At 44.4% G+C, this 25234-nt stretch overlaps 1 protein-coding gene across 2 annotated transcripts in view; it reads right to left on the bottom strand.

Annotated features, from left to right (window-relative positions):
• Positions 1–25234, bottom strand: part of LOC143764133 (opioid-binding protein/cell adhesion molecule homolog) — a 179194-nt gene that overhangs the window by 35767 nt on the left and 118193 nt on the right. For both annotated transcript variants that reach the window (XM_077249350.1, XM_077249349.1), the window contains exon 2: positions 18085–18317. In XM_077249350.1, coding sequence (XP_077105465.1) covers positions 18085–18317 — 233 coding nt within the window. The remainder of the gene's footprint in view (positions 1–18084; positions 18318–25234) is intronic.

Here is a 25234-nt window from a genome sequence, read left to right as displayed (position 1 = left end):
TTCAGTCATGAAAATACAGAAAAATCTTTAAGTGAGAAGGTGTGTCCAAACGTGTGTGTGTGTGTGTGTGTGTGTGTGTGTGTGTGTGTGTGTGTGTGTGTGTGTGTGTGTGTGTGTGTGTGTGTGTGTATGTATATACACAGCACAGACCAAAAGTTTGGACACCTCATTTAAATTTTTTTCCGTATTTTCATGACTATAGAAATTATATACTTAACAAAAAAGTGTGAAACAACTGAAAATATGTCTTATATCCTAGGTTCTACAAAGTAACCACCTTTTGCTTGATGACTGCTTTGCACACACTTGGCATTCTGTTGATGAGCTTCAAGAGGTAGTCACCGGGAATGGTTTTCACTTCACAGGTGTGCCCTGTCAGGTTTAATAAGTGGGATTTCTTGCCTTATAAATGGGGTTGGGACCATCAGTTGTGTTGGGCAGAAGTCTGGTGGATACACAGCTGATAGTCCTACTGAATAGACTGTAAGAATTTGTATTATGGCAAGAAAAAAGCAGCTAAGTAAAGAAAACGAGTGGCCATCATTACTTTAAGAAATGAAGGTCAGTCAGTCCGAAAAATTGGGAAAGCTTTGACAGTGTCCCCAAGTGCAGTGGCAAAAACCATCAAGCTCTACAAAGAAACTGGCTCACATGAGGACTGCCCCAGGAAAGGAAGACAGAGAGTCACCTCTGCTTCTGAGGATAAGTTTATCCGAGTCACCAGCCTCAGAAATCGCAGGTTAACAGCAGCTCAGATTAGAGACCAGGTCAATGCCACACAGAGTTCTAGCAGCAGACACATCTCTACAACAACTGTTAAGAGGAGACTTTGTGCAGCAGGCCTTCATGGTAAAATAGCTGCTAGGAAACCACTGCTAAGGACAGGCAACAAGCAGAAGAGACTTGTTTGGGCTAAAGAACACAAGGAATGGACATTAGACCAGTGGAAATCTGTGCTTTGGTCTGATGAGTCCAAATTTGAGATCTTTGGTTCCAACCACCGTGTCTTTGTGCGATGGAGAAAAGGTGAACGGATGGACTCTACATGCCTGGTTCCCACCGTGAAGCATGGAGGAGGAGGTGTGATGGTGTGGGGGTGCTTTGCTGGTGACACTGTTGGGGATTTATTCAAAATTGAAGGCATACTGAACCAGCATGGCTACCACAGCATCTTGCAGCGGCATGCTATTCCATCCGGTTTGCGTTTAGTTAGACCATCATATATTTTTCAACAGGACAATGACCCCAAACACACCTTCAGGCTGTGTAAAGGCTATTTGACCAATCGAGATGGTTTGGGATGAGCTGGACCGCAGAGTGAAGGCAAAAGTGCCAACAAGTGCTAAGCATCTCTTGGAACTCGTTCAAAATTGTTGGAAGACCATTCCCAGTGACTACTTCTTGAAGCTCATTAAGAGAATGCCAAGAGTGTGCAAAGCAGTCATCAAAGCAAAAGATGGCTACTTTGAAGAACCTAGAATATAAGACAATTTCAGTTGTTTCATACATTTTTGTTAAGTATGTAATTCCACATGTGTTAATTAATAGTTTTGATACCTTCAGTGTGAATGTACAATTTTCATAGTCATGAAAATGCTGAAAAATCTTTAAATGAGAGGGTGTGTCCAAACTTTTGGTCTGTACTATATATATATATATATATATATATATATATATATATATATATATATATATAGTAAAAAAGGAACAGCACACTGAGAAAAGCTCAATAGAGCTGAAACGTCGCACTGACATGTGGATTTGAATAAATCCTACACTTGCTTTGAAAATGGAGTGCTGCTTCCTTTTTTGATATATATATATATATATATATATATATATATATATATATATATATATAGATATATATATAGATATATAGATATAGATATAGATATATATATATATATATTATAATATATACATATATATATATATATATATATATATATATATATATATATATATATATACACATACACACATATATATATATATACACATATATATATATATATATATATATATATACACATATATATATATATATATATACACACACACATATATATATATATATATATATATATATATATACACATATATATAAAATATTTTTTATATATGTGTGCTTGGGAAAGGCTCATTCAGAGCCGAAATTCGCCTGCCTTGTGGGTTTGAATTAAACCACAAATATCCACTTTAAGTAAGGAGTGCTGCCTTTTTTCTGGAATAAATATATTATATATATATACACATATATATATATATATATATATATATATATATATATATATATATATATATATATACACACACAGTGTATATTTATATATATATATATATATATATATATATATATATATATATATATATATATATATATTTTCTCTCTATATAATATGATATAATATACAGTTAGGTCCATATATATTTGGACAGAGACGACATTTTCCTAATGTTGGTTATAGACAGTACCACAATGAATTTTTAACAAAACAATTCAGATGCAGTTGAAGTTCAGCTTTCATTTGAGGGTATCCACATTAAAATTGGATGAAGGGTTTAGGAGTTTCAGCTCCTTAACATGTGCCGCCCTGTTTTTAAAGGGACCAAAAGTAATTGGACAATTGACTCCAAGGCTATTTCATGGACAGGTGTGGGCATTCCCTTCGTTATGTCATTCTCAAGCAGATAAAAGGCCTGGAGTTGATTTGAGGTGTGGTGCTTGCATTTGGAAGGTTTTGCTGTGAAGTAAACATGCGGTCAAAGGAGCTCTCCATGCAGGTGAAAGAAGCCATCCTTAAGCTGCGAAAACAGAAAAAACCTATCCGAGAAATTGCTACAATATTAGGAGTGGCAAAATCTACAGTTTGGTACATCCTGAGAAAGAAAGAAAGCACTGGTGAACTCATCAATGCAAAAAGACCTGGGCGCCCACGGAAGACAACAGTGGTGGATGAACGCAGAATAATCTCCATGGTGAAGAGAAACCCCATCACAACAGCCAACCAAGTGACCAACATTCCCCAGGAGGTCGGCGTATCAATATCCAAATCTACCATAAAGAGAAGACTGCATGAAAGTAAATACAGAGGGTTCACTGCACGGTGCAAGCCACTCATAAGCATCAAGAAGAAAAAGGCTAAAACACATCTAAAAAAGCCAGCACAGTTCTGGAAGAACATTCTTTGGACAGATGAAACTAAGATCAACCTCTACCAGAATAGTGGAAAGAGAAAAGTATGGCGAAGGCGTGGTAGAGCTCATGATCCAAAGCATACCACATCATGATTTTACATATAGACACACCCCTCCCCCTCGCTTATCCGTTCGGTCATTTCTGAACAGACTATAGCCCTGCAAGTTAACAGCCCAGTCATGGCTCTCATCCAGCCATGTCTCAGATATCCCCACCATGTCATAACTATGCTCCAACAACATTCTAATTCGTTCATTTTGTTGGCGAGGCTTCTGGCATTAGTATACATGCACTTTATGTATCTCTCTGTACCTCTATTCTTTCTTAAATTATTAGCTGTCCTACCCCCACCACCCATGCCACCGCCACCCCCAACTTCAGTGCATAATGTGTACAGTGACGGTCAGGAGAGGGTGGACCTCCTCTGTCTGACACGACTGTAGCAAGATAGCCCTCCATGGGAAGCGATGCCCTCGCCACCTCTCTCTAACCCACACCGGGGGCTTCGGAGCGTCTTCTATTTATTTCCGTATCCCTCTACATGTCCTCACATTCCCCACACTCAACTCTTAGCCTGATCTCTCAGAATGACCAAGTTTTCAATTCTCCACAAAAAGGTAAAAAAAATGAATTTTTGTTCTACAGTGTACGTAAAAGCTTGACGCACTGTGCCTCCAGGACACTCGCATCTCCAATTCCTCCAGTGTCGGGTTCTTCAGCCCACATTTTCTATTATTCTACCATACAAGTTCCCCTGACTAATTAAAGGGGTTGTCCACTTTTCAGGACTTTTTTTTTCCCCCTCATATGCATGCCCTCTATAGCCACTGCTGGGGGCTGCAGAAGAAGTTGCCACATTAGCTTTATTCTAACCGCTGCGTGGAGGACGTGACTGCGGCACCTACAGGTATGACGGCTCTCCTGTCCATAAGATGGCCGCTGGCACAGGAGCATGGTGCCAGACTGGGCCACGCTGTCTGCCTCTTAGGCTACTTTCACACTAGCGTCGTACTCGGCCCGTCGCAGTGCGTCGGGCCGACGTACAGACGCTAGCAGTGAATGCGCCGCACAACGGGGGCAGCGGATGCTGTTTTTCCACGCATCCGCTGCCCCATCGGGAGGTGGGGGCGGAGTTCCGGCCGCGCATGCGCGGTCGGAAATGGCGGACCGTCGGCACAAAAAAACTTTACATGTAACGTTTTTTGCTGCCGGCGGTCCACCACAACACGACGCAACCGTCGCACGACGGTTGCAATGTGTGTGCATACGTCGCAATGCGTCGCCAGTGTAAATCTATGGGGAAAAACACGCATCCTGCAGACAACTTTGCAGGATGCGTTTTTTCGCCAAAACGACGCATTGCGACGTATGCAAAAAAAACCGCTAGTGTGAAAGTAGCCTTAGGGTTTGTTTACTTTGTACAGATTACGGGTAACATTAAGGCTATGTGCTAAAATTTCTGCAAGCTTTCTACATCTTTTAGCAGCAAAAACTCTGCGGAAAATCTGCAGCATTTTTCTGCAGCGTTTTTGCTGTGTTTCTTCCTGTGCATTCAAAGGGTCAAAAATGCATAAAAGAACTGACATGCTGGAGATTTAAAGGCACAGAAAATCCTCAAAGGAAAACTACTGCTCATGTGCACAGCACTTCACAACTCTCAAGGATGTTGCTGGCATAAGGATTCCTTAGCTTCTTTGGGCCAATTCAGCACAGAAAAAAAAATGCATAAAAAAGCAACGTGTGCACACAGCCTAACAGAGGAAAACCGCTGAAATTATGTTTTGACATGACAAAAACTTGTGATTTTAATGGGTGTTGTAGTGAAATATATGTGTGTGTGTGTGTGCAGTGAACTATGTATAGGTTTATTGTGTGACTAGTAATAATTTAACATCTGTCCTGAAGGCTGCAGGTCTCACCCAGGTGTTAATATGTATTTTCCTGAGACAGCATACTTCTGTCTCCAATCTCGCCAGGGGGCCTAGCTAGGATCAAGAAAGAGGAAGCGCTTCACACCTAGCTCTTTGAAGAGAGATGTCAATTACAGCCTGACACTCAAGGACCTCCAAGGTGGTATTTTCCAAATACTGCCTGTACCACGCCAGAGAGGCAACGGGAGATTAGGGAGGTTAATAAGTGGCTCAAGAATTGGTGTAGGAAGGAGGGGTTTGGGTTCCTGCAGAACTGGGCCTACTTCTCAGGTGGCTACAGGTTCTACACTAGGGACAAGCTGCACCTCAATGGGGAAGGTGCAGCTGTGCTGGGGAAGAAAATGGCTAGAAGGTTGGAGGAGTGTTTAAACTAGGTATTGGGGGAGGGTATTCATTTTATAGGAGGGGAAGATAGGGAAGATAGAGACCTGGGCACAAATAAGGAAGTTGGGGGTGGCGGTGGCATGGGTGGTGGGGGTAGGACAGCTAATAATTTAAGAAAGAATAGAGGTACAGAGAGATACATAAAGTGCATGTATACTAATGCCAGAAGCCTCGCCAACAAAATGAACGAATTAGAATGTTGTTGGAGCATAGTTATGACATGGTGGGGATATCTGAGACATGGCTGGATGAGAGCCATGACTGGGCTGTTAACTTGCAGGGCTATAGTCTGTTCAGAAATGACCGAACGGATAAGCGAGGGGGAGGGGTGTGTCTATATGTAAAATCATCCTTAAAACCTATCCTGCGTGATAATATAGGTGAATCTAATGAAAATGTAGAGTCCCTGTGGGTGGAGATAAGGGGAGGGGGAAAAATAATAAATTACTGAGAGGGGTTTGTTATAAGTCTCCAAAAATAATGGAAGCAATGGAGAATATCCTCAAAGCAAATAGATGAAGCTGCGACTCAAGGAGAAGTCATTATTATGGGGGACTTCAACTACCCTGAAATAGATTGGGGAACAGAAACCTGCAGTTCCAGCAAAGGTAATCTGTGTCTGACAACTATGGCTGCTAGTTTCACATTTGCGTCTAAATCTGCAGCGTTTAAAACGCATCCGCAAGTGGTGGAAAAAACGCATGTAAACGCGTACAAACGCTGCGTTTTTTTGCCGCATGCGTTGACGCATGCAGTAAAAAAACCGCCGCGTTTGTACGCGTTTACATGCGTTTTTTCCTGCGCTTGCGTTTTTGGTGCGCATGATGAGAAATTTCACAAGAGAAAAATCTAGATAACCAGACAACGCCAATGGGACTACAGAGGGCGTGTATTATGGAATCTCTATATATATATACGATAGGGCTACTGAAATTTTAACAGTTTGCTACTGTATCCTGTGTCATGATGGATCTTCGCATGGAGAGCTTTTATTTCAACCTGGATTTCAGCTTCAAGCTGTTTCTTGCCTGTGCTTTTGCTTGGGAGCAAGACAGAAATCGCCAAAGATGGAGGAGACAACGTAGGCGTTTTTGGAGGCACCCCATTATCGAACTACGTGAGAGCCGTGGAGCCTACCACACGCTCTATGCCGAGCTTAATGCCAACCCGGAGAAATTCCAGGAATACACACGAATGTCGCAAGACTTGTTCCGGGATTTGCTTTCTCGTGTCCAAGGAGCCATACGGCGACAAGACACCCAGCTCCGTAGAGCGATTCCACCCGAGGAACGTCTGCTGGTTACAATAAGGTACGTTCAAAATCTACACCAATGACAGACCAAATTTGGTGTTTTCTGACATGTATTTTTTGGGTATTTTCCTTTCTTTCTTTAGCGTAACCACACCATAAAAAGAATAGATTGTAATGTTTTTTGTGTTTGTTTTTCTTCCAGATTTCTGGCCACCGGAGAGAGTTTATCATCCCTCCACTTCCAATACCGGCTTGGAATATCCACCCTGTCCGGAATAGTTGTGGACACCTGCCGGGCTTTGTGGAATGTACTCCGGGATGAGTTTATACCCCTACCCACCTTGGACATGTGGCTTGAAATTGCAGAACAATTCTGGAGTGTGTGTGATTTCCCCAACTATTTAGGAGCGGTGGATGGAAAGCACATTCACATCAAACCAGCCAGAACAGGATCGGAGTACTTCAATTACAAAAAATATTTTTCTGTTGAGCTCATGGCAATAGCTGATGCGAACTGTCGCTTCATCGCCGTGGACATTGGAGCTTTTGGACGTGGCAATGATTCCCAGACTTTCAAGAACTCGGATATGGGGCGCCATGTGTATGGCAACAATTTCAATTTTCCCCCGCCACAATCTCTCCCCAACACTCAAGGTCCACCGATGCCATTTGTTATGGTTGGGGATGAGGCCTTTCAGATATGTGAAGACCTACTGAAGCCCTATTCTAGTCGGGACTTGAACCACACTAGAAGGATCTTTAACTACAGACTGACCAGGGCCCGAAGAACTGTAGAGTGTACCTTTGGCATTCTGGTCGCTAAATGGCGCATTCTTGCATCAGCCATAAATCTAAAAGTGGAAACAGTCGACGAGGTGGTCAAAGCCTGTGTGGTTCTGCACAATTATATAATGGTTAAGGAGCAACCCAACATTGAACTGGATGAACCAGTTGCACACCCACTGCCCGATTTCCAGCATCACCCGCTGCGGTCAACTGCAGCCGTTGGTCACATGCGGGACCAATTTGCTGCCTTTTTTGATTCAGATATTGGACGTGTGTCATGGCAGGACAATGTTGTGTAAATGTCCTGTTGTAATTACATCTGTACCAGTAATTTTCTACAATGATAATAATATTTCTCATTAATAAACTTTAGTTTTGGTTGTGTTGACCGTGTCTCCTATCTTTTTCCTCTCCAAACCAAGGCTGTCCTAAAACTGGCAGTATTTGATCTGTATTTAATATCAGTTTTTGTAATCCAAAACCAGGAGTGGGTGATAAAAGCAGAGGTGCTAGTTATTATGTTAATATCATAATTTACCTCTAATTGTTCCACTCCTTGTTTTGGCTTACAAATACTGATATAAAACACTGGCCACATACTGCTAGTAATGGCAGCCATGTTGCTTTATTGGTAAGCTTGTTGACGTCATTGCGTCATGATTCTCTTCTCCTGTATCCATTGGACACAAACTGAAGAGACAATCACTGTCACACTATCTATACTCATCAAGTCAGGTGTCAGAAATAATGACTTCATGATAAACATATACAGGCTCATGAATTCACAATTTCTGACACCTGTGCAGGTGAGCATAGATATGTAGTGTGTGACCACCATTGTCCCTCAATTTGTGTGTAATAGATTATGTATAAAGAAGAGAAAATGGTGGTTATACAAGGCAGTTCTCTACTCACCAGGTCAGGTGTCCTAACTAATTAGTTTTTTGACACCTGACCTGTTCAGTAGAGGTCTGCACTGTATTGCCACCATTTTCTCTTCAGACTGCCACACTAGGCACAGACAAAAAGGAGATTATGGAGATACATGTAATATTTTTTGGGCCACCTCATATCTGTATACTAAAGACACACAAAGCTGCAGTCTTTTTATTTTTAACTAGTAAGTATGTGGCGAAGTTTCTTGGCGCACGGTGTGTGTCGCCGGCGGCGGAAGACACAATAAACCAAACATAATTGTGGCAAATCAAACTTTTTTTATTTTGTTAACAACTCAAAAAATTATTTTTTACTGCGGCGGCTTGGGGTAGAGTGATGTAAACGGGGGGTGTAAAAAGAACTGAGGCCTGGCTAACCGTGGATGACGCAGAGGTGGCAGGAGAAGGGGCAATGAAACTAGAAGGGTCTGGAAGTTTGGGGATGGGGCTTGACACATGAGAGGCTTGAGACGCACTGGAAGGGTGAGACAAACCTGACATTACAGACACATTGGGAGGTGAAGGGGGAGGAATTCTAAGAGTCCTCTTTTCTTTTTTTTTTCTGTTGGTTTTTTTTGGGGTTGCCTGGTTGTGGGAGGTCTTGGTGGGCTCATATGGCGTGGCGTGGTGGCGGGTGACCTGTCAGGGTCTGGCTGCACTGTGTCAGAGTCCATAGTGCTCGTAGATCGTGCAGCCATGCCAGAGTCAATAGCGCTCGTAGAGCGTGCAGCCATGCCAGAGTCCATAGCGCTTGTAGAGCGGAAGGCCATGCCAGGGTCCTGGTGCATCGTGGAGGTGGCGGTACGGAAAGCCATGCCAGGGTCCTGCTGCATCGTGGAGGTGGCGGTACGGAAGGCCATGCCAGGGTCCTGCTGCATCGTGGAGGTGGCGGTACGGAAGGCCATGCCAGGGTCCTGCTGCATCGTGGAGGTGGCGGTACGGAAGGCCATGCCAGGGTCCTGCTGCATCATGGTGTCAGTGGAGGAGGTCCAAGCAGGAGCAGCGGATGTCATGATGGTGGTGGCGGTGGGATGTCCAACTGCACTCGGCATGGTGGTGGTGCTGTAGTGGTGTCCGGCTGTGGAAGGAATTGAGGTGGCCGTGCAGTGGGATGCAGCAGAGGTCGGCATTGAGGACAATCGTGACAGTGAAGGCACAGGTGGATATGCCCCCACTGTCTGCTGGAAATACCGACTCTGCTGCATAGCCTGCACGTAAGCAGCATTGCAGGCCTGCATGACACTCAGCTGGAGATCAGGAGTAAGGTGTTCCGACATGCCCTGCTCAATTTGATTAAAAAAATGATGTGCTGGCCTCTGGAGGTCGGCTTTCACTTGATCAAGGCTTTTGCTGACCTCCTGGATACGTGCATTCAAGAGGTTATGTGAAACATCCATTCGGTCACCCAAAGCCTCGATTGCTTCGTGTAAAACCGAGCTCAAGTGCAAAAACTCGGGCGCATGAGTGACCTGTCCGAAGCCCTCTGCCGCTGCCGTTAGGAGCCCAAAAAAAAAAGGGGGCAGTGGAAGAGGACTGCAAAAGGGGAAGACCTGATGGACCAGCTCCCTGGTCTCCAGTTAGTGTGGAAGGCCCACTTGCTGCTGCGCTGCTTGATGGCTGGGACGGGTCCATGACTGTCGGATGAAGAACCGCTCCAGAACCTGGGCCAACAGTAGTGCTGTATGTGCTGTGAAAAAAGTAAAAAGAAAATTACTATCAAAAATGAAACAGACGCAAAATCCTGTGGAATGTAAAAATACAGGTTATGACAATACAATACAACCTAATGCACGTGATAAATACTTACGTTCTCTGGGCAAGGACTGGTCTTAAAAATGACAGAACGCGATGCTATTTGTAGCGTCTGATCCTTGCTCCTGAACCACTGGGAACACGGCTCTCTTGACGCAGGTCCTTGTTGAAGCGGTCCTTCATCGAACGCCAACGTGTTTTGACTTTGGATACTGTTTAAAAAAATGTTGGTCAGAAAAAGTTATTTTGGCCGTGCTCACACAACTGTGAGTGATGAGAGAAACTCCAGAAAGTTTCTTTCATCACACACAGTCGAGTGAGCACGGCCAAGGTCTCTGCTGCTTCACACTACAGTGCAATACTTACCAAATGCAGCTCGGACCCGTGTCGGGGCGTTGTCCCAGCCATCCCACATCGCTTGGGCCACCTCATTCCATAACCACCGGATCGTCATGTTGTTTGAGTGCAGTGGATCCCGGGTGTCCCACAACAGGACTCTCTCCTGGACCAGGGGGATGAGGAGGTCATTCTCGATCAGATCATCCTCCCGTTGTGAAACCTAAAAATTAAAGAAAGTCATTACAGTTTGCTCAATTAACAGAAGGAAAAGAAAGAAAAAAAGATGCTGAGAAATGGCATGAATAGCAAAGTCAACATACAAAAGGATTCCACAAGAAAAAATTAAAGAAAGAAGAATGGAAAGAAAGGAAGATTCAAGAATATTACACTGAGGACAGTCAGCCTTGTATACGTACCTGCTGCCGTCTTGCCACCGGACCTTGACTCCTACTGCGGCTGAGACAGGGCAGGAGCAGCGAAGAGCTCTAAAAGAAAAATTAAAATTGTCACATGTGTCGATGTGACAGTGAATACTTACCAATCTGACGAGGCAAGCACTCACCTCACTGACATGCTCCACTTCCGACTGTCCTGGCCGAAACTCCTCACCAGAAGAAGAATCCGAAGAAGACATTCTGATGCATGTAGAAAGAAGAAATGCAAGAAATTAGGACATGTAGAGACAGAAAATAGAAAATAAAGGCATTGGCTAGGATATACTCACATTGTTCTGAGGCTTGTTTGCTCCAAGGTGCTGTGGTCCGTCTGCTCTGCTTGGCTGTCCGCTGTGGGCCATCTGCTCTGCTTGGCTGTCCACTTTGGTCCGTCTGCTCTGCTTGGCTGTCTGCTGAGAAGTGACCAGCAACTGTCCACACCCTCCCTTTTATCACCTTGATGGTGGGGGGTGGCTTATCAGTGTCTAGACATGTTTTTCTCAATTGAAACGCATGCGTTCAAAAACGCAACCAAACGCATGTGCTAAAAAACGCATGCGTTTACATAGACAGCAATGCGTTTTTTGGTCGCAATCCTTGCGCAATCGACCGCATGCGTTTCCTGGCGGTAAATAGACGCCTCTAGAAATTACTACATGTTGCATTTCCGCGCCAAGCCGCAAACGACGAGACGACGCATGCGTCGTCAAACGCGACAAAACGCGAACCAAAAAAAACGCATGCGTTTTTAATGTTAAATATAGGAAAACACGACGCATGTGTTTATATGCGGTACAAACGCTGCGGCAACAAACACAAATGTGAAACCAGCCTAAGAGAGACAATTACCTCTGACAACTGGTTCAGGACCCAACAAGAAGGGGGGCACTGCTAGACCGAATATTAACCAACAGGCCAGACTGCAAATATAAGGGTTGAGGGTCACTTGGGAAATAGTGATCACAAAATAATATGTTTTCATGTTTCCTTTAATAAGATGTGTAGTAGGGGGGTGACAAGGACACTAAACTTCAGGAGGGCAAATTTCCAACGGATGAGAGATTATCTTAGTGCAATTAACTGGGATGATATCCTGAGACATAAAAATACACAAAGAAAATGGGAGACGTTTATTAGCATCCTGGATAGGACCTGTGCACAGTATATACCGTATGGGAATAAACATACCTGAAATAGGAGGAAACCAATATGGCTAAATAGAGCTGTAAGGGGCGCAATAAATGACAAAAAGAAAGCATTTAGAGAATTAAAGGAAGTAGGTAGTGATGAGGCATTAAATACAGAAAATTAAATAAATTCTGTTAAAAGCAAATCAAGGCAGCAAAGATGGAGATAGAGAGACTCATTGCCGGAGAGAGGAAAAATAATCCCAAAATATTCTACATAAATAGTAAGAAACTAAAAAATGATAGTGTTGGCCCCCTTAAAAATAGTCTGGGTGAAATGGTGGATGAGGATGAGGAAAAAGCCAATATGCTATATGACTTTTTTCATCAGTATTTACACAAGAAAATCCCATGGCAGACAATATGATCAGTGATAACAAAAATTCCCCATTAAGTGTCATCTGCTTAACCCAGCAGGAAGTACGGCGGCGTCTAAAAATCACTAAAATTGACAAATCTCCGGGCCCGGATGGGATCCACCCCCGAGTACTGCAGGAACTAAGTACAGTCATTGATAGACCATTATTCTTAATCTTTAAAGACTCCATAATAACAGGGTCTGTACCACAGGACTGGCGTATAGCAAATGTGTTGCCAATATTCAAAAAGGGGACAAAAACTGAACTCGGTAATTTTAGGCCAGTAAGCTTCATCCTGGAGGGCCTTCTAAGGGATGCCATACTGGAGTATCTGAAGAGGAATAACCTCATGACCCAGTATCAGCACAGGCTTACTAGGGACTGTTCCTGTCAGACTAATCTGATCAATTTCTATGAAGAGTTCCGGACTGGACTAAGGGAACGCAGTGGATCTAGTGTATATGGACTTTTCAAAAGCTTTTAATTCGGTGCCACACAAAAGGTTGATACATAAAATGAGAATAAAGGGGATAGGGGAAAACATGTGTAAGTGGGTTAAGAGCTGGCTCAGGGATAGGAAACAAAGGGTGGTTATTAATGGAGCACACTTGCACTGGGTCGCGGCTAGCAGTGGGGTACCACAGGGGTCAGTATTGGGCCCTCTTCTTTTTAACATTTATTAATGATCTTGTAGGGGGCATACAGAGCAGAATTTCAATATTTGCAGATGACACTAAACTCTGCAGGGTAATCAATACAGAGGAGGACAATTTTATATTACAGGATGATTTATGTAAACTAGAAGCTTGGGCTGATAAATGGAAAATGAGCTTTAATAGGGATAAATGTAAGGTCATGTACGTGGGTAGAAGTAATAAGATGTATAACTATGTGCTTAATTCTAAAACTCTGGGCAAAACAGTCAATGAAAAAGACCTGGGAGTATGGGTGGATGACAAACTCACATTTAGTGGCCAGTGTCAGGCAGCTGCTACAAAGGCAAATAAAATAATGGGATGCATTAAAAGAGGCATAGATGCTCATGAGGAGAACATAATTTTACCTCTATACAAGTCACTAGTGCAACCACACTTAGAATACTGTGCACAGTTCTGGTCTCCGGTGTATAAGAAAGACATAGCTGAACTAGAGCAGGTGCAGAGAAGAGCGACCAAGGTTATTAGAGGACTGGGGGGTCTGCAATACCAAGACAGGTTATTACACTTGGGGCTATTTAATTTGGAAAAACGAAGGCTAAGGGGTGATCTTATTTTAATGTATAAATATACGAGGGGACAGTACAAAGACCTTTCTGATGATCTTTTTAATCATAGCCCTGAGACAGGGACAAGGGGGCATCCTCTGGAGGAAAGAAGGTTTAAGCATAATAACAGACGCGGATCCTTTACTGTAAGAGCAGTGAGACTATGGAACTCTCTGCCGTATGATGTTGCAATGAGTGATACGTTACTTAACTTTAAGAGGGGACTGGATACCTTTCTGGTAAAGTATAATGTTACAGGGTATATACACTAGATTCCTTGATAGGGCGTTGATCCAGGGAACTAGTCTGATTGCCGTATGTGGAGTCGGGAAGGAATTTTTTTCCCCAGTGTGGAGCTTACTCTTTGCCACATGGTTTTTTTTTTGCCTTCCTCTGGATCAACATGTTAGGGCATGTTAGGTTAGGCTATGGGTTGAACTAGATGAACTTAAAGTCTTCCTTCAACCTTAATATCTATGTAACTATCTGTGGGAAGCTTTACCCAAAGGATCTCAGAAAAAATATTATAATCATTGGGGGCGCGACCATGGTCCAATCAAAACAAGTAATTAGAATATCAACTTGTGGGGCTGGTCTAGAAATCTGACCTCCAGGGTGACTTTATAAATTTGGCTTGTATTACATTCAAAATTGTTCACATGTGAGGGCAGCCTGGGAAGCGGATGTGATCCAGTCTATATTCATCCTACCCTCAGGGAGCAGAAGCAGACTACAAGGTAGGCTATGTGCACACGTTGCGGATTTCCTGCGGATCCGCAACATTTTTTCACCGTGCAGAAATGCTGCAGATCCGCAAGTGATTTACAGTACAATGTGAATCAATGAAAAAAAAATGCTGTGCTAATGGTGCGGAAAATTCTGTGTGGAAACGCTGCGGAATAAAAGAAGTAGCATGTCACTTCTTTTGTGCGGAGCTACAGCGTTTTTGCATCCATTCCATTATAGAAATCCACAGGGGTAAAAACGCAAGAAATCCGCACTTAATCAGCAGCAAATCCGCATAAAAAACGCATCAAATCTACACCTGCTTTTTCTGCCAAGAGATGCAGAATCCGCACAAAAAATTCCACAGGCTAATCCGCAACGTGTGCACATAGCCTTAGCTATTTCTGAGAGTTTTCTCCTGTTAATTTATATTGTTTTGCATAGCTGTATGTCTTTATTACCATATTTTTATACATTTTCCTTACTGTAAGCACTGAACCTTTTTGTATTAAAGCATAAAACTTTAACAGTTGAACCTTGTATGTTCTAAAGAATCCATAGCCTAAGGTGTGTGAGCCTTATGAGTGGTAGACAGTATTAGTAATATTTCCGGGACTCATCGCCCGTGTATTCGGTGAGTGGTGGCAGCGTGTATGAGCGGGTGTGGCCTGGGTCGGTGTGTGATTTATGCTCCCATTACAGCATAGGACAGATGTTGAATGCTGGACAGAGTGAGGAGATAGATTAACCCTTGCAGGCACAACCCCAAGTCACGTGCGGAGAGCGGTCACGTGACGAATTAGTGACAGCACGGAGAGGGATCCGTGACAGGTGTGTAAACTTTTTATATACTGTATGGTAATTCTCTTTATTATCCACCTTAATCTATACATGATGTGACGTCTATGTATACTGCTGCGCAGGGGAAGGGCTTGTTTGTAACTCCTCCCACTCATGGCACTGGAGCTCGTCACTTCCTTGTGTGGTAGTTTCCAGAGTCTCATACTTATTGGGTGGAATTTCTCCCCCTCAGTACCTGATATTGTACATACAGTACATGTAATGTGTGTATGATATGTACAACTTATAGAGTTTATGGTCCCCTTCTTCCCTGCCCCTTAGGCGCCTAAGCCTTCCATTCTGATGAAGAGGAGAGTACTGATCAGCAACTGCCCAGTGAGACGACATCCATGTGGTCCAAATACATGTTGTATCCTAAGAATAGTCTGATTGGCTGGACATCCATTCATCGGATCAGAACATTTCAGATCAGCGTTTCTAGTCATTTATTACTACCCCCGAGGAGCCCGGCTAGGTGGAATCTTTCAGGAAGATGGCCGGTTTTCATCTGGTAAAGTGTGCGGGCGCAGAGCTGCGTGTCCTACATCCTTCCCCGCTGGACTAGCCGATAGCCACTTCTTCACAGCCGGTTTGCTCTCGGTGGTTTCACCCACAGTTTTTCTCATTCATATAATCAGGGGCCCAATAACTTTCACCTCCGGTAGGTGATAAACCTCAGGCGCATGGAGGACGCTCATGAGCCCCAGTCTGGCTTTCAGAGACTGCTCCATTACAAAATGTACATTTATTTTCAGAGAAACGTATACATTGCATACTTTAGTTTTATGTCACTAAGACCAAGGTAATGAAAAATTAAGCATGATGGCAGTTTTCTGAAGAGACGCCTGGTGCTGGAGCCTTTTTCTCCTTGTAGAGGTCTCTTCCGTTGCCCTGACATGTTTGCATTCCCATAAAATAGCAATATTGGAGCATTTTTTCTGCCATTCCTCTAACTCCTCCTAGAAATGTATGAAGAGACATCAGAATATCGGTTGGGTTCTGCTTATCTGGAGCAGAGAAGCTTACCGACATCGGTGTCACCTTGGCCGGCAGACATTCCCCATGAGTTATGGTTCCTGGCAGTCTATTGATGGCCGGTGTGAGCGCACACAGAAGGGATCCATATACCAGTGACTCCTCGAGCCTGCACAATGCACCGACACTGCGAGAACCTGAAGGCCTCATCAATAATACACTTTATCCCTTAATGGCCCTTTCGAAATGTCATGTATCAGAACCTCCCTGTGAACTGAGAGCAGAGTGTCTGCGGGAACATGGCTCAGCTCTCGCCACAATCTCCCCGTCGCTGGGGAAAACCTCTCCTCTCACATTGTTCTCTACAATATGGCATCATCGCACCTGTTCCACTTCTCCCCAATAAGTGGCAACTCAATGGGACTTTTGCAGGGCGGCACCAGATGGAGGGAACAGTGTGACCTGTGACCAGGTCACATAATCTTGGACACTGTCAAGCAGATCGGTCACCAAATGTCAGGATACAATATTGCATAGATCTTTTAGACCTGGTGAGGCTGGTGTACTTACTGATAACCAACATAAAAATCACTGCATAATCCTTAAATTATCCTGTCAGCAGGATTTCCCACCTCAAATTATTTATATGCGCTGCAGCTGTTTCAAATTAAAGCCAGCAATCCCTTTACATGGCCGTCTGTCCCTAGTGCATGAAAAATCCCTGTTTGATATGGAAGTGAGGCTGAAGAGCTATGGTACGTCTGAAGCCTCTGTCACTCCAGCTCTACTCCCAGCACCTCCGCCCTCTTGCTTAATTCACAGCCAGTATGGAGTGTGACTTCAGGCAAAGGAACTGTGAAAGGTATAGATCAGGAGCAGATTCCTGCAGATGAGGATCAGACAGAGTGTGGGCACTGCTCTCATCCTGGGGATCATTTTCAGACTTCTAGTATCTGTGGAATTTCCCCAAATCCAGCAGACAAGAGCCGGACCCTGTTTGTGTCAATCTTACGGATAACGGCCATGTACACTTCCACCCTCAGCTGCTGGTGACGAGGATTCGTCCGTAGCCCAATGGTTGGATGTGTCTGACTGGGGTCTTCAGTGTGTCATTGGTGCCATGGTGGGGAGCTCTGTTCTCGCCGCTGTTATAATCCATAAGCGGCCTTAGCACACAGATTGCGGCCAATGTTCAGAGGGCACATAAAAGTCATGAGACTACATCCCTCAGAATATTTCGAGGTGGTTTTAGACTGCATTGGAGAAGATAAAGCATTTCATGCCTGTAAACAGCATCGAGCATGAAAGAAATCTTGGCCATCATGGAGTTAGGAGTCCACCATCAGACGGTATAGAAAGCATGCCCTATTCCCCTACCTGGCTGCTATATAAGTGCAGTCATGCCACGGTACTGTAGGAATATTCGCTCCCTGCTCTTCTCTGGTACAAGGGGCAACACCACAGATCACTGCCTGCAGTATTTGATGATGGAACAACCAGAACATTGAGGCTCCCTCATGAATGGTCACAATGGGCAGATTCATACTATAATTTCTCTTGCCAACATGAGACCTGTCTGAACACCTCCCGGCCTCACCTGTCGTTCCTCCACTTATAGACCTCATCTTACACCCAAAAAAATGCAATTTTCAGGAGAAAAATCATCTAATGCCCAAACCGAAACTGATCAGTGGCCGGCGGCTAGGACTGACACTTACCTTGTACAATGAGGTGCACACGGGAGGTTCTGGGGTGATTGTCTGTCTGTACGGAGCAGGTGTAGGGTCCCTCGTCATAAATGCCCACGTTCTGAATCTCAATGATGTACTGGCTCTTGGTGTTCGCTACAAGTACTACCCGGGGGTCTATGGACCACTTGTCATTGCTGGTGTATAAAATGGTGCTGCGGTTCAGCCAGGCCACACGGGTCACTCTGTTGTCCACCGCACACCTGTAAAAGAAAGGAGTTTGATAACGATACAACTCTGATAGTTAAATAGTTAACAGAGTTAAAATAAGACAAATGTCTATCAAGCTCCACCAAGGCATGAGAAAGGGAAAAAGGAAGGGTCATAAGAACAACCACAATGCATGAGCCAGCCCACAACAGAGGACAAAATCTTTCTCTCCTGATCCCAACTGTCGGTCCACTGGACCAAACATTCAGAAAAGAACATTACACGGCTCCTCTCTGTATATACTATATATCCACAGCTCCTCTGTAGTCACACGCTCTGTATATACACAATATATTCACAGCTGCTCTGTAGTCACACGCTCTGTATATACTATATATCCACAGCTCCTCTGTAGTCACACGCTCTGTATATACTATATATCCACAGCTCCTCTCTGTAGTCACACGCTCTGTATATACTATATATCCACAGCTCCTCTGTAGTCACACGCTCTGTATATACTATATATCCACAGCTGCTCTGTAGTCACATGCTCTGTATATACTATATATCCACAGCTCTGCTGTAGTCACACGCTCAGTATATACTATATATCCACAGCTGCTCTTCTGTAGTCACATGATCTGTATATACTATATCCACAGCTCTGCTGTAGCCACACGCTCAGTATATACTATATATCCACAGCTCCTCTATAGTCACACGCTCTGTATCTAATATATATATATATATATATATTATTGTTTAAGGGGTACTTCCGTCTTTCTGTCGGCAACTTCCGTCACGGATATTCATTCGCAGATTGGTCTCGCCAGCTGCCTGTAATGGGTGCCACGACCAATCAGCGACGGCACAGTCCAATTAGTCCCTCCCTACTCCCCTGCAGTCACTGCCTGGCGCCCGCTCCATACTCTCCGCAGTCACGGCTCACACAGGGATAATGCCAGCGGTAACGGATGGCGTTATGCCGCGGGTTACTCACTCCGTTACCGCCGCTATTAACCCTGTGTGACCAAGTTTTTACTATTGAGGCTGCCTATGCAGCCTCAATAGTAAAAACATCTACTGTTAAAAATAATTTAAAAAAAAAATAACAAATCATTATATACTCACCTTCCGCCGCCTTTCCGACGCTCCGGTGACCGGTCCATGCAAGCGGCAGGTTCCGGTGCTAAGGTTGGTGTGCGACAAGGACCTGCCATGACGTCACGGTCATGTGACCGCGACGTCATCACAGGCCCTGCGCGAGAAGGACCTGCCATGACGTCACAGTCATGTGACTGTGACGTCATCACACCCTCGGACCGGAAGCTGCCGCCTGAACCGAACACAGGCGACAGAACTACAAGGGGCCACTCGGAAGGCGAGTATATGTTTATTTTTTAACCTGTGACATACGTGGCTGGGCAATATACTACATGGCTCTGTGCTGTATACTACGTCGCTGTGCAATATACTACGTGGCTCTGTGCTGTATACTACGTCGCTGTGCAATATACTACGTGGCTCTGTGCTGTATACTACGTCACTGGGCAATATACTACGTCACTGGGCAATATACTACGTGGCTGGGCAATATACTACGTCACTGGGCAATATACTACGTGGCTGTGCAATATACTACGTCGCTGCGCAATATACTAAGTCACTGTATACTACGTCACTGTGCAATATACTATGTGGCTCTGCTGTATACTACGTCACTGGGCAATATACTACGTCACTGGGCAATATACTACGTGGACATGCATATTCTAGAATACCCGATGCGTTAGAATCGGGCCACCATCTAGTATATATATATATATATATATATATATATATATATATATATATATCCACAGCTCCTCTGTAGTCACACGCTCTGTATATACTATATATCCACAGCTCCTCTGTAGTCACACGCTCTGTATATACTATATATCCACAGCTCCTCTGTGGTCACACACTCTGTATATACTATATATCCACAGCTCCTGTGTAGTCACACTGTATATACTAAATATCCACAGCTCCTCTGTAGTCACACTGTATATACTAAATATCCACAGCTCCTCTGTAGTCACACTGTATATACTATATATCCACAGCTCCTCTGTAGTCACACTCTGTATATACTATATATCCACAGCTCCTCTGTAGTCACACTCTGTATATACTATATATCCACAGCTCCTCTCTGTAGTCACTGTATATACTATATATCCACAGCTCCTCTGTAGTTCCACGCTCTTTATATACTATATACCACAGCTCCTCTGTAGTCACACTCCGTATATACAATATATCCACAGCTCCTCTGTAGTCACACGCTCTGTATATACTATATATCCACAGCTCCTCTCTGTAGTCACACAGTCTGTATATACTACACGGGTTCAAAAAAATAAAGGGAGCACTTAAACAACAGTATATAACTCCCAAGTAAATCAAACTTCTGGAAAATCAAACTGTCCACTTAGGAAGCAACACTGTTTGACAATCAATTTCACATGCTGTTGTGAAAATGGAATAGATAACAGGTGGAAATTATTGGCAATTATCAAGACACCCTCAATAAAAGGAGTGGTTCTGCAGGTGGGGACCACAGACCACATCAGTACCAATGCTTTCTGGCTGATATTTTGGTCACTTTTGAATGTTGGTTGTACTTTCAAACTCGTAGTAGTATGAGACACACTCTACAACCCACACAAGTGGCTCAGGTAGTGGAGCTCATCCAGGATGGCACATCAATGGGAGCTGTGGCAAGGTTTACTGTGTCTGTCAGTGTAGTGTCCAGAGGCTGCAGGTGCTACCAGGAGACAGGCCAGTACACCAGGAGACATGGAGGGGGCGTAGGAGGGCAACAACCCAGCAGCAGAACCGCTACCTCAGCCTTTGTGCAAGGAGGAACAGGAGGAGCACTGCCAGAGCCCTGCAAAATGACCTCCAGCAGGCCACAAATGTGCATGTGATTGCACAAATGGTTAGAAACTGACTCCATGTGGATGGTCTGAGTGGCCGATGTCCACAGATGGGGGTTGTGCTCACAGTCCAACACCGTGCAGGACGCTTGGCATTTCCCACAGAATACCAGGATTGGCAAATTCACCACTGGTGCCCTGTGCTCTTCACAGATGAAAGCAGGTTCACACTGAGCACATGTGACAGACGTGACAGTCTGGAGATGACGTGGAGAGCGATCTGCTGCCTGCAACATCCTTCAGCATGACCGGTTTTGGCAGTGGGTAAGTAACAGTGTGGGATGGCATTTTTTTGGAGGGCCGCACAGCCCTACATGTGCTCGCCAGAGGTAGCCTGACTGCCCTTAAGTACAGAGAGGAGATCCTCAGAGCCCTTGTGAGACCATATGCTGGTGCGGGTTGGGCCTGGGTTCCTCCTAATGCAGGACAATGCCAGACCTCATGTGGCTGGAGAGTGTCTGCAGTTCCTGCAGGATGAAGGCATTGAAGCTATGGACTGGCCCGCCTGTTCCCCAGACCTGAATCCAATTGAAAACATCTGGGACATCATGTCTCGCACCATCCACCAACGCAAGTTGCACCACAGACTGTCCAGGAGTTGGCAGATGCTTTAGTCCAGGTGGAGACCATCCGCCGCCTCATCAGGAGCATGTCCAGTCATTGTAGGGACGTCATACAGGCACGTGGAGGCCACACACACTACTGAGCATCATTTTCTTGTCTTGAGGCATTTCCACTGAAGTTGGATCAGACTAACTTCATTTTCCACTTTGATTTTGAGCATCATTCCAACTCCAGACCTCCGTTAGAATATTAGCTGTGATTTACGTTGATCATTTTTAGGTTTTATTGTTCTTAACACATTCCACTATGTAATGTATTTAGATTTACAACTGGAATATTTCATTCAGTGATATCTAGGATGTGGGATTTTAGTGTTCCCACATCAGGACTACAAGATCCCAGGTACTTTCAGCTGCATCACATCTAATGTGGTGTATTTATTTGTACTAAAAGTCTTATGGAATCTGACTGAGTATTTTGCTTATAAGACAAAGGCATCTTTGGGGGGAAAAACACATTCAGCTCTGCTAGTCCTAGCAAACCATAAAACTCGATTCCACACTGACAATCTGCCTGAGGGAGTGGAAATTCGTAGAGAGGGAGAGGGGCTGCAGGAAGGATTTGGTCCTACAGAAACCAATGATGGGAGGAGTTGTAGGCCACCTCTAATTGTATCCCTCAAACAATGGAACATAATTCATATCTTCCTGACACTCACAATCCAGAAATGTCAGTGGCTGGATGAAAGATGCAAGAGTCTGTCTGAATCCCAGAAACTCACTCAGCTTTTATGCACACACTGATTTACAAGCAAACAGGTCACAGGTGAGGTTGTTACCTTTAGTAGCCATTAAAACCCATTTGTGTAAACTTCTGTGCATGTTATCAGGTCAAAATCACCAGGGTATGTGAACTTTTGATCAGGGTCATTTGGATGTTTTGGGTTGTTGTCATGATTTAAAAGGAGAAAACACAGTAGTTTTACAATAAATGGCTTCACCCAACCACGAACCATGAGTGGAGAAAAAGTTTTGGTGATATTCATATTCTCGGGAAAAAAAAATCCTTAATTGATGTAAATAGACAAATCCATGCGACACATTTATTCCTGCACTGAGAGTGTCAGAGGTTGTCATGAGTTTATACTCCCAGACTCTTCTGTCTCTCTGAGATTTGATGTTACATTTTGACAAGTAATTTCATATCCATGGTGCGGTGATCAGGGATACAAAAATGTTTGGACACCGGTAGATCCATTCATTTTTCTCTTATTGTGTGGCGATGAGAATTCATCCTAGCTTTAAGCTTTTTCCCGGTCTCCCCTACATACAGATCCCCCAGTTGGACTTTTAGTACAAATAATTAAATACACCACATTAAATGTGATGCAGCTGAAAGTACCTGGGATCTTGTAGTCCTGATGTGAGCTGGGGATCTTTATCTTGTCCATACTCATTATAAATGTAAGGAATTTGCTCATCAGACCTTTAGGGTACCGTCACACATTGAAATTTCCATCGCTACGACGTTACGATTCGTGACGTTCTAGCGATATCGTTACGATATCGCTGTGTCTGACACGCTACTGCGATCAGACACCCTGCTGAGAATCGTACGTCGTAGCAGATCGTTTGGAACTTTCTTTCGTCGCTTGATCACCCGCTGACATCGCTGGATCGTTGTGTGTGACAGCGATCCAGCGATGTCTTCGCTTGTAACCAGGGTAAACATCGGGTAACTAAGCGCAGGGCCGCGCTTAGTAACCCGATGTTTACCCTGGTTACAAGCGTAAACGTAAAAAAACAAACCGTACATACTCACCCGTCGGTGTCCTTCAGGTCCCTTGCCGTCTGCTTCCTGCTCACGTCCCGTCACGAATCGTGCCGTCGCAGCGATGAAAATTTCAATGTGTGACGGTACCCTTAGGCATCACAACACAGAACCAGACCCCAGAGGACAATAAAACTTTCACACTCCTTATCTATGAACTGTTCCAATATTTATGGACACAATTGTTTATCCCTCTCCCATAATGATAGTTCTACTTCACGTCACTAGTCTTATCTATTGCTTTATTTCTTTGCTGTGTTGTGTATAAATATGTGATTCTTCAGATTTTGTATTAGTCTAGTGCCTGATGAGACCTGAGTAGTCTTGAAAGCTTGGTGACAGTGACGTCTCCTCTCCCTCCTCTGTAATCTGTGGTATTGGAGGACGGTGACATTTCCTCTCCCTTCTCTGTAATCTGTGATATTGGAGGACGGTGACGTCTCCTCTCCCTCCTCTGTAATCTGTGATATTGGAGGACGTGACGTCTCCTCTCCCTCCTCTGTAATCTGTGATATTGGAGGATAGTGACGTCTCCCTCTCCCTCCTCTGTATTCTGTGATATACTTCTGGGGAGGAGAACTCGCCCAGGGAGTCTGTATTTGATGTGAAAGAAAAGTGAAGGTTTCTGTAGGACACACGTCGCTATGGAGGACGGTGACGGCTTCCACTGTCACAACGATGTCTGCAGTGTGGTGGTGTAGACATGGTAGCTACCACCATATGGTCACTGTATGTGTTGGAGTCATGATGCAGTAGTGCATGACAGAGCGGAAGGGGTCCCAGCCTTAGGAGAGAACGCCGCCATACTCTGGGATGGGTCATTGTTCCGCTAGCTGTCACTTCTGTCCCTCACCATCCACCTGCTGTAAATCCATGTTACCTCAAAACTTTGCGGGTCTCTTGGACCCATTGACCGTCCTGTCTTTAGTCTGAGGCTCGTACAAAGAAAGCGCTGAATTTACTACGTCACAGTGATTCTCTGCGTGTTTTCAAAGCTGAATAGAGACAACTTGAGTCACGTGACAATTCTCTCCAGATCTTGTTGTAATGAGATGACGATGCGGGGCAGATGTCCAATAAATGATGTGTCCTTCACTCCACAACATAAAATGGCGCCTTCTCTTTATTGCTTTGTGCACTGGGTCAACTCCACAGACCAGGGACGCTCTGACAACCTCAACAGTAGAGACCTGAGTGGTCAGATTGCACCTGGAAACCTCCTAGCTCAAGGTCAGCTTTCACTGGAGTTTTCACCACAATCTCTCTGCACTGCGGTTAGAAGCACAGGATCTCCCGGGGCAGAGATCTCATTGTGCAGCTGTCCAGTCCTCCTGGCCAGCAGGTAGAATGGTGCATCTATCGTTCTCGCCTCTTCTGTCCGTGTCCTCCCCTGCGGGTCACAGTTGGCAGAAGCTTGCTCCAGTGTAATGGCAGCGTTTATCCCACTCATTTCCCAAGGATTACAGTGCGGCAGCCACTCTACAGATTGAGCTCCGTGCGGCCCCGAGCAGTGCCGAGGTCCCACAGCCGCACAAGTAACAGATCTGTTAGCCTGCTGTCATTTGAGAAATACATGTTAAAATAAAATA

The sequence above is a fragment of the Ranitomeya variabilis genome, chromosome 4 (assembly GCF_051348905.1).
Source record: "Ranitomeya variabilis isolate aRanVar5 chromosome 4, aRanVar5.hap1, whole genome shotgun sequence".
NCBI lineage: Eukaryota > Metazoa > Chordata > Amphibia > Anura > Dendrobatidae > Ranitomeya > Ranitomeya variabilis.
The sequence above is the reverse complement of the archived record's forward strand: the minus strand, read 5'-3'. Positions and strand labels throughout refer to the sequence as shown.